The sequence below is a fragment of the Quercus robur genome, chromosome 10, assembly GCF_932294415.1.
Source record: "Quercus robur chromosome 10, dhQueRobu3.1, whole genome shotgun sequence".
Classification (NCBI taxonomy): domain Eukaryota; kingdom Viridiplantae; phylum Streptophyta; class Magnoliopsida; order Fagales; family Fagaceae; genus Quercus; species Quercus robur.
In genome coordinates this window covers 35,246,933-35,260,262 of record NC_065543.1, presented here as the reverse complement: position 1 = coordinate 35,260,262, position 13,330 = coordinate 35,246,933, and the positions used below count along the sequence as shown (strand labels likewise).

Sequence of the window (13,330 nt, the reverse complement as noted above, 5' to 3'; positions counted from 1 at the left end):
CAAGAAACAAAATTAAGCTGCTATCTGCAGGTGAAAAACTATCATTTTATCCTCCAAGTTAATTATAGATTGCAAAATGGGATGTTTACAAGCATACAAAATTACCTTGTAAAAACCCATGTGGGGAGGACGCCAAGTTAAAGCAGAAATGGGATTGTGGGATTGTTGTTACTTTTAATACATAGGCGCGGTAAACAAGCTCATCGTAGTGATGAACCTCTTGCTGGTATATAAAAGGGTGGTCATGCCAGACACCATCAAGACAACATTGAATCTTGGTGGTCCAAATCATTGAGGCAATAGAACAAAATAACCCCATTTTGGTCTCGTTAAGTTGACATTGTACTGTATCAAATAGTTCGAGTAACTGCAAACCAAAGAACCATTTGACAAGAGTACTCTTAGACCAACCCAGTTGGGCATGTGGACATATTCTACTTCCAGCCAACTCTACTTTACTTTCTCTTCTTCTCTCTTCATCCAAACTGGCCCTAAGGCGTGAGGAACTGATTTAGAGTTTACAAAACACAACATAATGAACTAACCTTGGTTGGAAGAATTCCTTTACATACTTGCCAGATCATGATTCTTGATTTTGTTTGCTATTGGAATATGCCAAACTTCATTCCAAAAGCTTATTTAATTTGGGATAAAAACTTTTACAAATTTTTTTGAAATGAAATCGTGAGTTGAAGACAAATTTCAAAATCGTGTTTTCAACTTGTGTCTTCTACTCATGATTTCATTTCAAATAATGGGTGTGTAACAAATACCACCCTTTCACTTGACACATTTGATGTGGAACCAACCCGAGCAGCAATGTGCAGATATGAGAAACGATACCCAGTGCAAACTTAGTACTAGCCAGATTTGCACCTAGGCCATATAAGTTTGTTACTTGGCAGCCTAGTGATCAATGGTAAAGACATAATAATACTAGTAGTCTTGAGTGGAAGAAAAACTTGGTATATCATATCAATTATCACCCCTCCATTACTTGCTAAGTCGATCATTAAATCCATTGTAGCCTAATGATCATTCCACGAACTAGTTGCTTTAAAAGTTGAAGACTTGGATAGCCAATAATCAACCCAAATGTTCACACTGCATTTCCTTGTCAAGTAGAGACCGGCCTGCCTTCTCAATGCAAAAGAAGAATTCTGATTCACAACAGCCTGCAAAAAAGAACATATTGGAAATTACTTGGACTACATTACTCGGTCAAGTAGGGAGTCAATTTTAAGAATCAGACACTACATTTGTTTTGTTAGGAGAGAGATATTAAATTTTGTAGAACACAAAACCCCATTCCTTTAATGATGCTTTGATGTGAACAGCTTATCCTAGGCAATCCATTAAATTCTACGTTCTTGATTCCGTTGACTTCACCAAAATCAACTCATAAGAGAGCCATGCTTATGTGTAACACTGTTTTTTTGGGAGTAAGAAATAACTCATCAAGTAAGTAGGGATAGCTTAAACTATTGCCTCGATCAAAATTTCTTACCCCACTTTGGTTAGTAACTTTTCCTTACACCCTTTCAATTTTGATCACGCTTGTTCACAAAGCCTTGCAAAACTTTGTCGCTTAGGTTGGTTAAGTAATTTATTGTTACGTATACTCAGTTCAAGATTTACTAAATTAAAGCCTTCATGTTTCGACCCCCATTGAAAAAGAATCTCTACCTATTTGTGAAAAGAAAAAAAAAATGGGAAAAAAAAAATGAAGTAATAAGTGAAAGAGTAAAACACGTAAAACATTTAAAAAAATAGGGGTAACTCGACTGAACTCATATTTTAGCAAGTTAGATACAAATTGACAAATTAAAGTAATCTAGTCAATAATAATTTTTTATATGATAAAAATCGGATTAATTAATGTGATTCATCACTCATGAGTTAACCCAATTCAATCTATTATTTTAATGGGTCGGATTCAAGTTGACCCCTTTTTTACAAGTTCAAAAATCTATACCCATTCCCATATTTTTTTTCCATTGGGTTTGGGTAGATTATTGAATCTGATCCAATTTTGCCATGTGTAAGAATAACTAGTATCCCCTAAAAAAAACAACTAGTATTTATGAGATAAAAAAGAGAGAAAAGAACATTTTTTTTTATTTCCCATTTTGGATGAGTCAGATTGAAAGTGACTTTGGTTTTGGGTCCAAAAAAGATTGAAAGATCCTATAAAAAAAAAAAAAAAAAAAAAATGAAAGTGACCTTCATACATTTATATTTCTCTGTGAAATTTCATAAAATCAAAATCCAGTTCGGCAGTTCACCTTCCAATTCGTACGGTTAGAGGAAAAACCCGAACTTTCTCTTCCTACACAAACCCCACTGTGGTTGAACTATATTTTATTTTTTTCACAGCTACCCATTTGTTTTTTGAGCAATTGGAAGCCCAATTCTTGCCGATCCAGATTGGGTCTTGCAAAAACTGTATCTGGGTTCTTGAATTTCAGGTAAAATGCTGATAACCCAGTTATAGATCTCTCTGAATTTGAACTGTAATTGCTGTACAGTGTTTCTTTCTGGCTTTATACTTTGTTTGGTTGATGGGAAACTGGGAGGAAAGGAAAGAAAATGGATTTGATTCTTGTACTTCATAGTTTTCTAATTACCGAAAGTTTGTGAACCTGAAGTACTTATCTGGGAAAAAAACAAATGGAAAGAAATTTATCAACTTGAAGTAATGCAAGTGGTTGTGTTGCTCAATTGATGAAAATTCAATCTGAAAGATTTTAATGTGTTCCCTTTTGCACATATATGTTTAAGCTTTTCAATGAAGCATCGTATTGTTACCCTACATGGCTTTACTTATTTGAGTTGTTTGTCACTCTCTCTCTCTCTCTCTTGTCACATTCAATGTGCATATGAATGTATTTTTTGCTTTTTCTTTGTTAGGCTTTGATTTCTTGATTGCAAGTGTTGAAGTGGAGAAAACCCAGAAAAATATTGAGTGGGAAAGTTTGACATTGTTCTTTTTGAACTTTGAAGACAATCTTTGTAATTTTATGATTGGTTGCTGGAAATGATGGGGTATGGGTTTTGACTCTTGATTAATAAAAGCCAGCGTTGAACTTCTAGGAAATGAGTAGGTCTCCTTCCTTTTCAGTGAAGACAGAACTTAGTCCAAAGCTTGACCCTGCATCTTTGCGGCAATGGGTTGTGGCCTTTTGTATTATTAGATTTGATCTTGAACAGGGTCAGCTCATTGAAGAGTGTTACCCACCTGGCTGTCTTACAAAAGATGAGGAACTTGAAATCGCTTTTAGTTCGTTCCCAGATTCCGTTTCCCAGCACCAGAACCGTTCAAGTATTCATGATTGTATCTTCTTTTTCCGGTTTCGAAGGCAGAATGATTCTCAATCTGTCCTTGTCTCTTCCTCGGAGATAACTGAAGTTGATAAGGAGTTGTCTCCAAAGTCCACAGACAAAAGAAATCTGACAAGATCCAATACTCGCAAGAATAACAAAGATTCAAGACACATGTATGGTTATGTTTTTAATAGACAGAGACATGATGAGAGGCTAAAGCGAGGTGGTGAGCAGAAGTCTGTGGTAATTTTGTCTCTCAGTCCTTATTCCAGTGTGTTTAGACCTTTGTTACAAATCATGGGTCCATTGTATTTTGACATAGGAAAAAAAGCTCTTGAGCATATTGCTGCTTTTGTTTCAATGTGGCCTGCGCCTAAACCTGGTAAACTAATGGATCTCCCTATAGGGAATGCAATGCTTAAAGTGAACTTGCCACCTGCTCATAGCTTGCCGTCAGAAAGTGGAATGTTGTTTGAAGAGTCTGCTTACTCTATGGCTCCTTTTCTTCCCAATAATCAGTCAGTACCGCAGGGTCTTTTCCATGATTCAGATCTTTTTGGTACATTCCGGGGGCTTCTATTGCAGCTCTGGGTGTTGTGGGAATTATTACTGATAGGTGAGCCTATTCTTGTAATTGCACCAACACCTCCCCAGTGTTGTGAGGCTGTTGCCAGTCTTGTGAGTTTGGTTGCACCACTACTTTATAGTGTTGATTTTAGGCCTTACTTTACAATTCATGACCCTGAGTTTGCCCACTTGAACTCACTTCAAGAAGGAGACACATTTCCTCCAATTGTTTTGGGTGTGACAAACCTTTTTTTCCTTAAAGCTCTCCGTAAGATCCCCCACATTGTTTCAGTTGGAAGCCCAGCTCCCAACTCAAACCGGCTTGCCTTCACAACGAGATCTTCTAGTGGAAAATTTTCTGCTAGATCAGAAGCATTTGGTCTTCAACAGCTTTCCTTGAAGAAGTTTTCTCCTTCAAACTTGTTAAGTGCTGTGAAGTTGAAAAGAGATGGTCCTCTTTGTCTCATGACAGAACATAAGGAAGCCATCTGGACCACTTATGGTGCAATAATGAAGCCGGACACTTCTATCTTAAATAGGCTTATAGATGCTGGGATGTCACCTAGGGTTGAGGAGTCAATGTCAGTTGTTAACAACGAGATATTGCGGCGGCATTTCTTGGAGCTCACTACCAATTTTTTGGCTCCATTTGGTCCATATTTTAGGACTAAGACACCTTCAGAAAGTTCTTCTCCATTTGTTGACCCTCCCCCTCTCCCTTCATTTAATGCTGATGAATTTCTTGCAAGTTTGTCAGCAAGAGGTCCAGGGAAGTTCTTATCAAAGAGAATGAAGTCTAACTGGCTGGACTTGTACAGGTGATGATTACTGACTACCACATACATCATTTACTACCACTACTACATGACCCCTCATCTTTCTCTTACATTGTTCTTATCAAATATGGCGTCCTTAAGTTTAATTTTTCCTGCATATTTAGTTAGTTACCTTTTGTCAACTTATTCTGTCAAATGAATGTTTTTGATATAGAGATGCTTCCTTTTCTACCTAGGCGTTTTCTTAGAGGACCCAACTTTATGCCATGGTTTCAAAGAAGGCGTGCTGTTGCTGAACAAGAACAGCATAAACTGTGGAGGCAGGCAAGGATGAACACTGACATACAGCAGTTTATTTCTAAAAGGTCTGAGTTGGAAATTGTAGATTCCTTCAATGCCATTGAGAGGCATTTTCTTGAAGAAATACAGGTGTTTTTCCCCCTTATATCCTATTTTCTTCTTGGCTGTGCTTTTATCTTCAGCTATTTTTTAAGAAAATATGATTTAACATAAAACACATATAAGAGCCTTTTTGATTTTGAAGCATTTGCAGCTTTCAAGAGAGCACCTTGTATTCAAAACATTACTTACTGTGAGCTCTGAATCCTAGTAAGACAGCACTGATCTCTTCATGAGAGGGATCATAAGGTGACATGGATCAAGTGCTTTGTGTGACTACATCAAAGATTTAAAAATGTACAAAGGGTGATTAACTGATGATTGGTATAGTGATTACCTCTTAAACTTGTCTTTTTTTTTTTTGATAGGTAATCAGAAAACTAATATTAATGATAAAAAAATAAGAGGAAAGTACACGATGTTCATGATGATGAACAACAAGAAAAAAAGAGCAAACAGCACAATAAGAAAGGGTAATCAGGAAACTAGGCTAAGGGAAGACATAAACTCAGAGAGAGTAGAACAATCAGTAAAACCCTAACAACGAGACCACTCCAATAGACTACGATGGCTTAAAACCTTTAACTCATCCAACGTCTTCTCTTTGTCCTCAAAGGAACGACGATTTCGTTCCAACCACACAATCCACATTACGCACCCTAAAACCAAATTCCAAATGTCCAAATTATGCTTCCCAAGCCACTGATGCCAACAAGATAACAAACCCACCACCAATCCTTGCATAACCCAATGAATACCAAAAGCTTGAAGCATAAAAGTCCATAGGGAATGAGTAACAGGACAATGAAGAAGAAGGTGGTCTACCGACTCCCCATCACGGCAACACATACAACACCAATTAGTCAAAGGGTGACCCTTAAGCATTAGATTATCCAAAGTGAGGATCCAACCATGAGCAGTTGTCCACAAAAAGACTGCCACGCGCTTAGGAATCTTTGGTTTCCAAACCCCCTTCCAAGGAAACAAAGAATTCGAAACACCCCGAATTGCATGATAGTAAGACCGGGTATTAAACTTACCATCACCTTTTAGCCACCAGCAAAGGGTATCTCTCCTATCACCCTGAGGAATACGAGTTTGGATAAGCTAAAATAGAGAATAAGATGCAGCTAACTTCCAATCTTCAAAAGCTCTATAAAATCTTAAATTCCACACTCTAACTGTACCCCCTTCTGGAATCCACAAAACCCCAGAGATGCAAGCATCCTTGACCCTAAACTATGAGATCATTTGCAGTGTTCATCCTGAGCTATTAATTTTGCAATCAACACCCTAATTTAAGATTAATTCGCAATGTCCATTCCACAATTGGAAATCAATGTAAAAATTAGCAAAAAATGAATCGGCTGGTTGGGGGTGGAAATTGCAATATGAGAACCAATATGTTAATTTTGACATATTATGCACCTCACTATCCAACCAACTCTCTCATTTATTAATTGTATACTAATTTTGATTGGTGGGGGTAGACATTGCTGATTTATCTCAAAGTAGGGCGTTAATTGCAAAATTTGTAATCTTGGGTGGACATTGCAAATGACCTAAATGGATAGTTTAGGGTGGATAGCTGCAATTACGCCCTGGTAGTATGACTCAAGTGGGATTAGATAATAATGGCTGGGTTGAGGAGGAATTATACCAAGGTTCAAATCCCCCCACCCCCATTGTTGTATTATCCAAAAAAAAAACCTTTTCTCTGAATTTAAAAGCAATAATCAATGCTAACTCAAAAATTGACATAGTAATCAATCTCTCTCATCCATGCTTCCACTTTCTATTACCTGCAAAACTTGTGTTTCCTAATATGTCATGTGGAGAGAGAAGTTGATTGTGACCTATATTTGATAAATTAGGAACTTGTTAATTATTGAGATCAATAGGTGTTAAAAATTAGGGTAAATAAACTAACCCAATTGTGTTGTCAGTTTTCTAGAATTTGACTTTATTTCATTTTCCTATCATGGAGGATTTTTCAGTTGTCTTTCAATTCTCACAAGTTTTGATTTTGCGCGTGTAGCTTCCTGTCTCTCTTCTTTCTAAATCCGACATTTTGGATTGGGGTTATCCATCTATTGTAGAAGGACTACACTCTAATACATATTTTTCCTTATCATGGAGGATTTTTCAGTTGTCTTTCAATTCTCACAAGTTTTGATTTTGCGCATGTAGCTTCCTGTCTCTCTTCTTTCTAAATCCGACATTTTGGGTTGGGGTTATCCATCCATTGTAGAAGGACTACACTCTAATACATATTTTTCCTTTCCATTCTTACAAAGCTTAAACCTTGTTCTGTTTTTGACATTCTTTTCTGTCAATTGTGAAGTATAATCCACATGAAATATGAGTCATTACCATATTGGAAACTGTAATTTTCTTATTGCTAGTTATGTTTCTCAATTTGAAATATCTGTTTTGGTTCTTGGGGTTCTGGTATTGCTAATGCAAAACTGCCGGACAAGATTGGAATTTGGAAATAGGAAAGCTCGAAGAAGCATATAATTTTACAATTAGAAAACAATTTCTGTATTTGAAACTACACTATTGGCAAGACTGTAAAAACCCAGTTCTCATTTGGCTATATAATCGTCTCCTAAGTCACTGGCGGCTCCACGTGCAAGCCAGGGTGGTCATAGGACCACCTTGACTTGCAAAAAAATTTATATATATATTCTTGTTAAAAAAATATTATATGCTAAACTAATTTACTGTGACCACCCTAATAAAATGTTAAACACCCTGACTTGAAAATTACAAAAATTTGGGTTCAACAAAAATAAGAATAATGTTACTAATTCTAATTTGACCCAAATACCGATATTATTTTTTTACCCATCAATTACAATTTTTTTTCCATAAGATTTATTGTAAAAATGTTGTGGACGTAACAATATAGTATTACTACAAAATTAATTTTGCGCCCCAAACATCATCCTTAATCCCTTTTATAATTTTTTTTTTAAAAAAAATCTTAAATAACAAGAAGCATAAACCAAACAAAAACAAGACAAGACCAAACAACAACAAGTGAACAAATTGTTCAACAAAAAGCCTATTATAAAATAAAAAGAAAAAAATCGCTAATCATTTAAATTTGTAGATCATTCAACCTATTCAATAAAATAATCTCTAATTTCATTTTTCCTCATAAAAATGGTACTAAGAAAAATATTGTGGTTGGGAGTTATTTTTATGGTGACGACAGTTATACTCTTTTTGACTTTGCAATCGCAACAATTTTGCTCTCCTTGGTGAGTTGACTTGCAATTGTAGCAAATATTCAAGTTATCACTTTATTAGTTTTTGTATAATTTAAATTTCTTAGTGACCACCCTAAAAAAAATTCCTAGAACCGCCACTGTCCTAAGTTGCTAGAAATCAACACCCAGCAATTCTAAAATTCCAATTTAAAATTTCATTCCTCAATAGTTTGTCTTGTATGTTTTTTTAGAGCTTTTTAAATACGCTTTCAAAGAGTACATCAATAAGAGAAATAATTCAAAAACAAAAACAAAAGGCATAATCCCACATAATCCTCAATCAGGATAAAATTATATCAGTGGAATTTCAAAATTTGAAATTCAATTAGCACTAATCTTGGTGTCTGCACCAGTTAGGATACAGAGTGTTCACCTAGTCAATATGGAGGTTTGGGCAGTGAGCAGAATTGATGCCAGCGAGTGGCAAATATGTAATGGTTAAGTGAGTTACAATCTGCAATATGCTGGCGGGGATGGGTGGTCACTGGCAGATCTGTGTGGTGGTTGGTGACTAGGATCTGCGAGTATTTCATCAGTTCTACTTATCATGTGAGCCTGTGGAAGCATATTAGGTGTGGTTGGGAGATGTTCTTGAAGTAAATTAAAACTTTTTTTTGTTAGTGATGGGAGTTACATTCGCATTTGACATGATTTATGGCGTGGAGATGTACCATTTTATCTTCTCTTCTTGAACTGTTTTCCATTGCAATGAATAAAGATGCTACTATAACAAGGTATATGTAGAGTGTTAATGATGTACTTCATTGGTACTTAATGCGGTGAGAGTTAATCGGTGGAATGGACAGAATGGGTTCAGCAATGTCTAGACTCCTAAGTTTGATGTAGGTAATATTATTGGGATTTGTTAGGAGTTTTTAGTGGCGGATCTTCTATGTGAGCCATTTGGAAGGCAAAAGGCTTCAACAAAGGTAGCTCCTTTTTTTTGGGACACTGGCACAAGGTAAAATCTAACTGTGGATAAGCTGAAAAAGTGCAAGGACATCATTGTTCATTAGTGTTGTATGTTCAAAAAAAATGGGGAGGCGATTGCCTTTTTCTGCATTGTACTATTGCTAAGGAGCTTTGGTCTGTTTTCACTTTATTGGGAATTCTTTGATGCTTAAATCTGGGAGGGAGCTTTTGATGTGATGGAGAGACTACTTCAAAAGATATCAATGTTTGGATGTGTGGAATGTTATTCTTTTATGCTTGATGTGATTCATTTAGAGGGAGGTAAATGCTTGGACTACTTAGAAAGATATCAGCATATGATAGTTGCTTGGATCGTAATTAATGTAGTATTAAATTACCAAGGTATACTATTTAGGCTTAGAAGCTGAAGTACATCTGGTGATAGCATCAGATTCATCAAACTTCACATGATAAGTGTAAAAATATAGCAAGAATTTGTAGCCTTTTAATGGTAATGATGACTAGATGAAGCTGAGGAATTACAATATTAGAAAGTAAAAGAAATAGAATTAAACTGGATGACTGCTCATGAGTACCAAAGAGAGAAGTTTGTGGTATCCACTAATAGGGATTTGGCCAATATGAATTGCTTTGAGGGTTTGAAATGGATTTTTGTTCCCAACACTTCCTAACTGCATTCTGAGTCCAGACCAGCTATGTAAATCATGCGTGGATGTCCTTAGTCTATATGAATATCAATTTTATCTCTGTTATTCAATATTAATGGTGGGAACTATGGGCCTTGTACTACTGCACTTGTGGATGCTATACATTACAAAACACCCTATCTGAATATTCTTCAATCAGATGAGCTTTATAAACCAATGTGTGGATAAATTGACCAAAATGCAAAAACACCCCTTGGGGTTTGGGTCAGTTGCAAACACACCCTTAAAAGTTTCAGTTCTTCCTTTTATCACCCTGAGGTTTCCATATCTGCCCAAATTAACCCTTGAGACTAACTTCTGTTAACTTTAATGGACGGAAAAATCATGTAATCATTATGTGACCTTAGTAAGAAGATTTATCAACTGATTTGGACCACTGATCGTGTGATTTTTCCACCCATAAAGGTTATCAAAAGTTAGTCTAAGGGGTCAATTTTTACGGATATGAAAACCTCAAGACGTTATAAGAAAGAATTGAAACTCAAAGGGGGATTTTTGCAACTGACCCAAATCCCAGGGGATGTTTTTGCATTTAGGCCTTTATAAAAAAAATTTCATTTAATGCAAAAGTAAATGTAAATTGTATATTCATCATCTCTGCCATTACTTTATTTATTATTTATTTTTACATTTGATAGTATTATTTCTATCTTAATATATGAATAGGAAGCTGTATGTTCTATATTTAGATACTGTCAAAATGGGATCTCTGAGCTTCTGACTTCGGATGTTTCTTCATTGTACAACATATTATACAGCTAGATATGTATCTTAATGGAATCAAGTTAGACTAGTTATATAAACCAATGAGGGTATATACACACACACACACGCACACACGTGATGGTTTGGGATGTTAGTCGAAACGTGATTGGATGCTTCATTTGGCTATTCATTAGAAATCATCAAAATGAGTTGTAGTCTCCGAAATGACAAATTTGTACTACTACATTTTTTTATAGAATTTTAACTATGTAGTGCTTATGCACAATACTGTTTTATGTGAAATATAACTTGCATGAATTCATATTTCTATAATGAAGATACTATGGCAATATATTTACATTTCCATCAAATGCAATCTTCAGCTGCAGGAATCAGGAAGTGCTAGTGCAGAGTCTGTATTAACTCGTCAGAAACTGAAGGGAGACCTGCAGGCAGTTTTCAATGTGCTTCCTAAGGACATGCAGCAGCTTCTTCTATTAAACCCAAAAAGAGCATCTCTTCTTCAAGGAAGTCCCGAAACGACAAAACTTCCTGGGCACCCATCAGTACAAGTTGGGGTTGTGTCTTCCACATTGCCCAGATAATAAATAGCCTGGCTAGGAAACATATTGTGTATGGTACAGAAGGTGTTCTCATTTTGCTGAAGGACAGCAAATGTTGATTATTTTTCAGCTTCCTCTGTTATCAGACTGGGAGTTCTCTGACTTAGGGCACAACTGATTATGAGGTAAGATTGATATCTATACAAAATCTCAATTCCTTAAAATCATGCTATCAATATAATACTGTTATTTTGACTTTGTATCCTTTGAACAAACAGGTGAACAAGAATTTCAAAACTGCTACTGAATCACCTGTGCCCCAAGCACACTTGAAATAATTGGAACCCTACAAACAAATTCGATATTTCAAAATTTGTGGGGATTGGTGTTTGCCTTTTTAATGGAAGTTGAAGATTTATGTTGCTTTCATTTGTGGGATCAACTGTAGGCTAGAAGCGTGTAGAGTAACTCACGGAAGAGCACTCACTTGTAGTTTTTATAATCTCAAAAATGTTTTCAATCTATACGGTGGGGCGTATCTTTCATGAATATCAAGGATCGAGCTATGTAATGCGATTGTTAGCACTAAACAGTTTCTGCAAAATGAAGTGTTTTTTGCAAGTAGTGTTTAGGCAAACAGAGTACATAGAGACAGAAAGCAAGTTGTGCATTAGTACAAATATTGGATTATTTTCCTCAAAAGATTTTGGCAAGAAGATCCACTTATTCCTACCTTGAAAAAAAAAAAACCCTTTTCTTGCCAAGATGTAATAGGGAAAATTTAAAAAGGAACCCCAAAGTATATGTACTTCCGTCCGTTAGGCAAACGCATAATTTATTTTGGAGGCTATTCAGGTAGTGTTTGGGTATTGCGTGTTTTTTTTTTTTTTTTTTTTTTTTGGACGCGCGTCTGGCACTATTCATTACCAAACGCATGAACAGTAATTTTTTAAAATTTTTTTAAATTGTTTTTAGTTTTTAATTTTCAGCAAAATAAGCGGTATCCAAACGGACTCTCAAATTTATTCTTGCTTGAAGCATCTTCAAGTTTACCACCAGAGAAGGGAATTGAGCTGACTTTAGAAACTTGGTTCATTTGAGTGCTATTTGTCAAGAACCCAATCAATTAGTAGAAATCCTCTTAAAAGTTTCAGAACCCCACCACTGATTCCTTCCCTATTCTGCTGTTTCTTTTTGGAACTTTGATAAACTGTTATGCTATTTACATGGGCCTGTACCCATAATGGTTAGGCTCTCTCTCCCTAAATTGGGTGAAGGAAGTATCACTAGGTTATGAGGAATGCTTTAAAACTGGACCCAATTGCTCAATTTAACTTTCATTTTCAGCTCTTGAATTGTTCGATTCAATTCACCTACCAGTTTTGGTTTTTTTAAACATTGGGTCAACGAATCATGAACATGTTTTATATGTAAACAAGGTTTGCGTGTACTTTAAGTTGTGATGATTTTCTTTGAATTGATCTTTGCATGATTACACGTCAATACCAATCACGAATGATTTAGCCATTTAGGTCGTTGATTCAAAGACAGTTGATACATATAACATGTCATTGAAATTCAACCAGATTAACAAATTTAGAAGAATAAAAAAAAAAAAAAAAAAAATCAGACTAGTGGTGGGGTTTCTCAATGCAAGAATCAAAAAGTTAAATCAGTACAAGATTTTATATAAATCATACTAATTATGTTGGGGGCATGACAAAGGCTGTTTAGTTCATTTTACTAGGATTCCATCCCTATAAAGGAATGGATTCAAGTTCCAAAACAGGACCACATAGCCATCTCATCTCATCTCTACCGTAAAAATTTCAAATTCCGCCAAAGAGAAAAATTGATGGCTGAAGCTGACATTCTTTGCTTTTTTCTAATCTTAATCTTTAAATATCTTATAAGTTTGTTTTATTCTAAAATCATGCGTCATGTCCTCAAGTCTTTCTTTCTCCACTAACAAATGAATTGATATTGCAAACTAGCGAAAACAATAGGTACACATTACACAATGTTGTTATGAGGAAATTGATGCAATGGTTTGAACTATTACTCTATTGATATTGCAA

The 13,330-nt window shown here is 35.6% G+C and overlaps 1 protein-coding gene across 2 annotated transcripts; it reads left to right on the top strand.

The window, feature by feature from the left end:
- Window positions 1–2,131: 2,131 nt before the first annotated feature.
- LOC126701392 (uncharacterized) lies at window positions 2,132–11,873 on the top strand. 2 transcript variants are annotated; one of them, XM_050399470.1, is made up of 5 exons: window positions 2,138–2,468; window positions 2,911–4,709; window positions 4,904–5,096; window positions 11,073–11,437; window positions 11,531–11,873. In XM_050399470.1, the coding sequence occupies exons 2-4, from the start codon at window positions 3,097–3,099 to the stop codon at window positions 11,292–11,294; spliced, it is 2,028 nt and encodes a 675-aa protein (XP_050255427.1). In that variant the 5' UTR covers window positions 2,138–2,468; window positions 2,911–3,096; the 3' UTR covers window positions 11,295–11,437; window positions 11,531–11,873. The 2 variants fall into 2 exon arrangements, with proteins under 2 accessions (XP_050255428.1, XP_050255427.1); XM_050399471.1 differs by lacking the exons at window positions 11,073–11,437; window positions 11,531–11,873 and having other exon boundaries at window positions 2,132–2,468; window positions 4,882–5,027.
- Window positions 11,874–13,330: the final 1,457 nt, after the last annotated feature.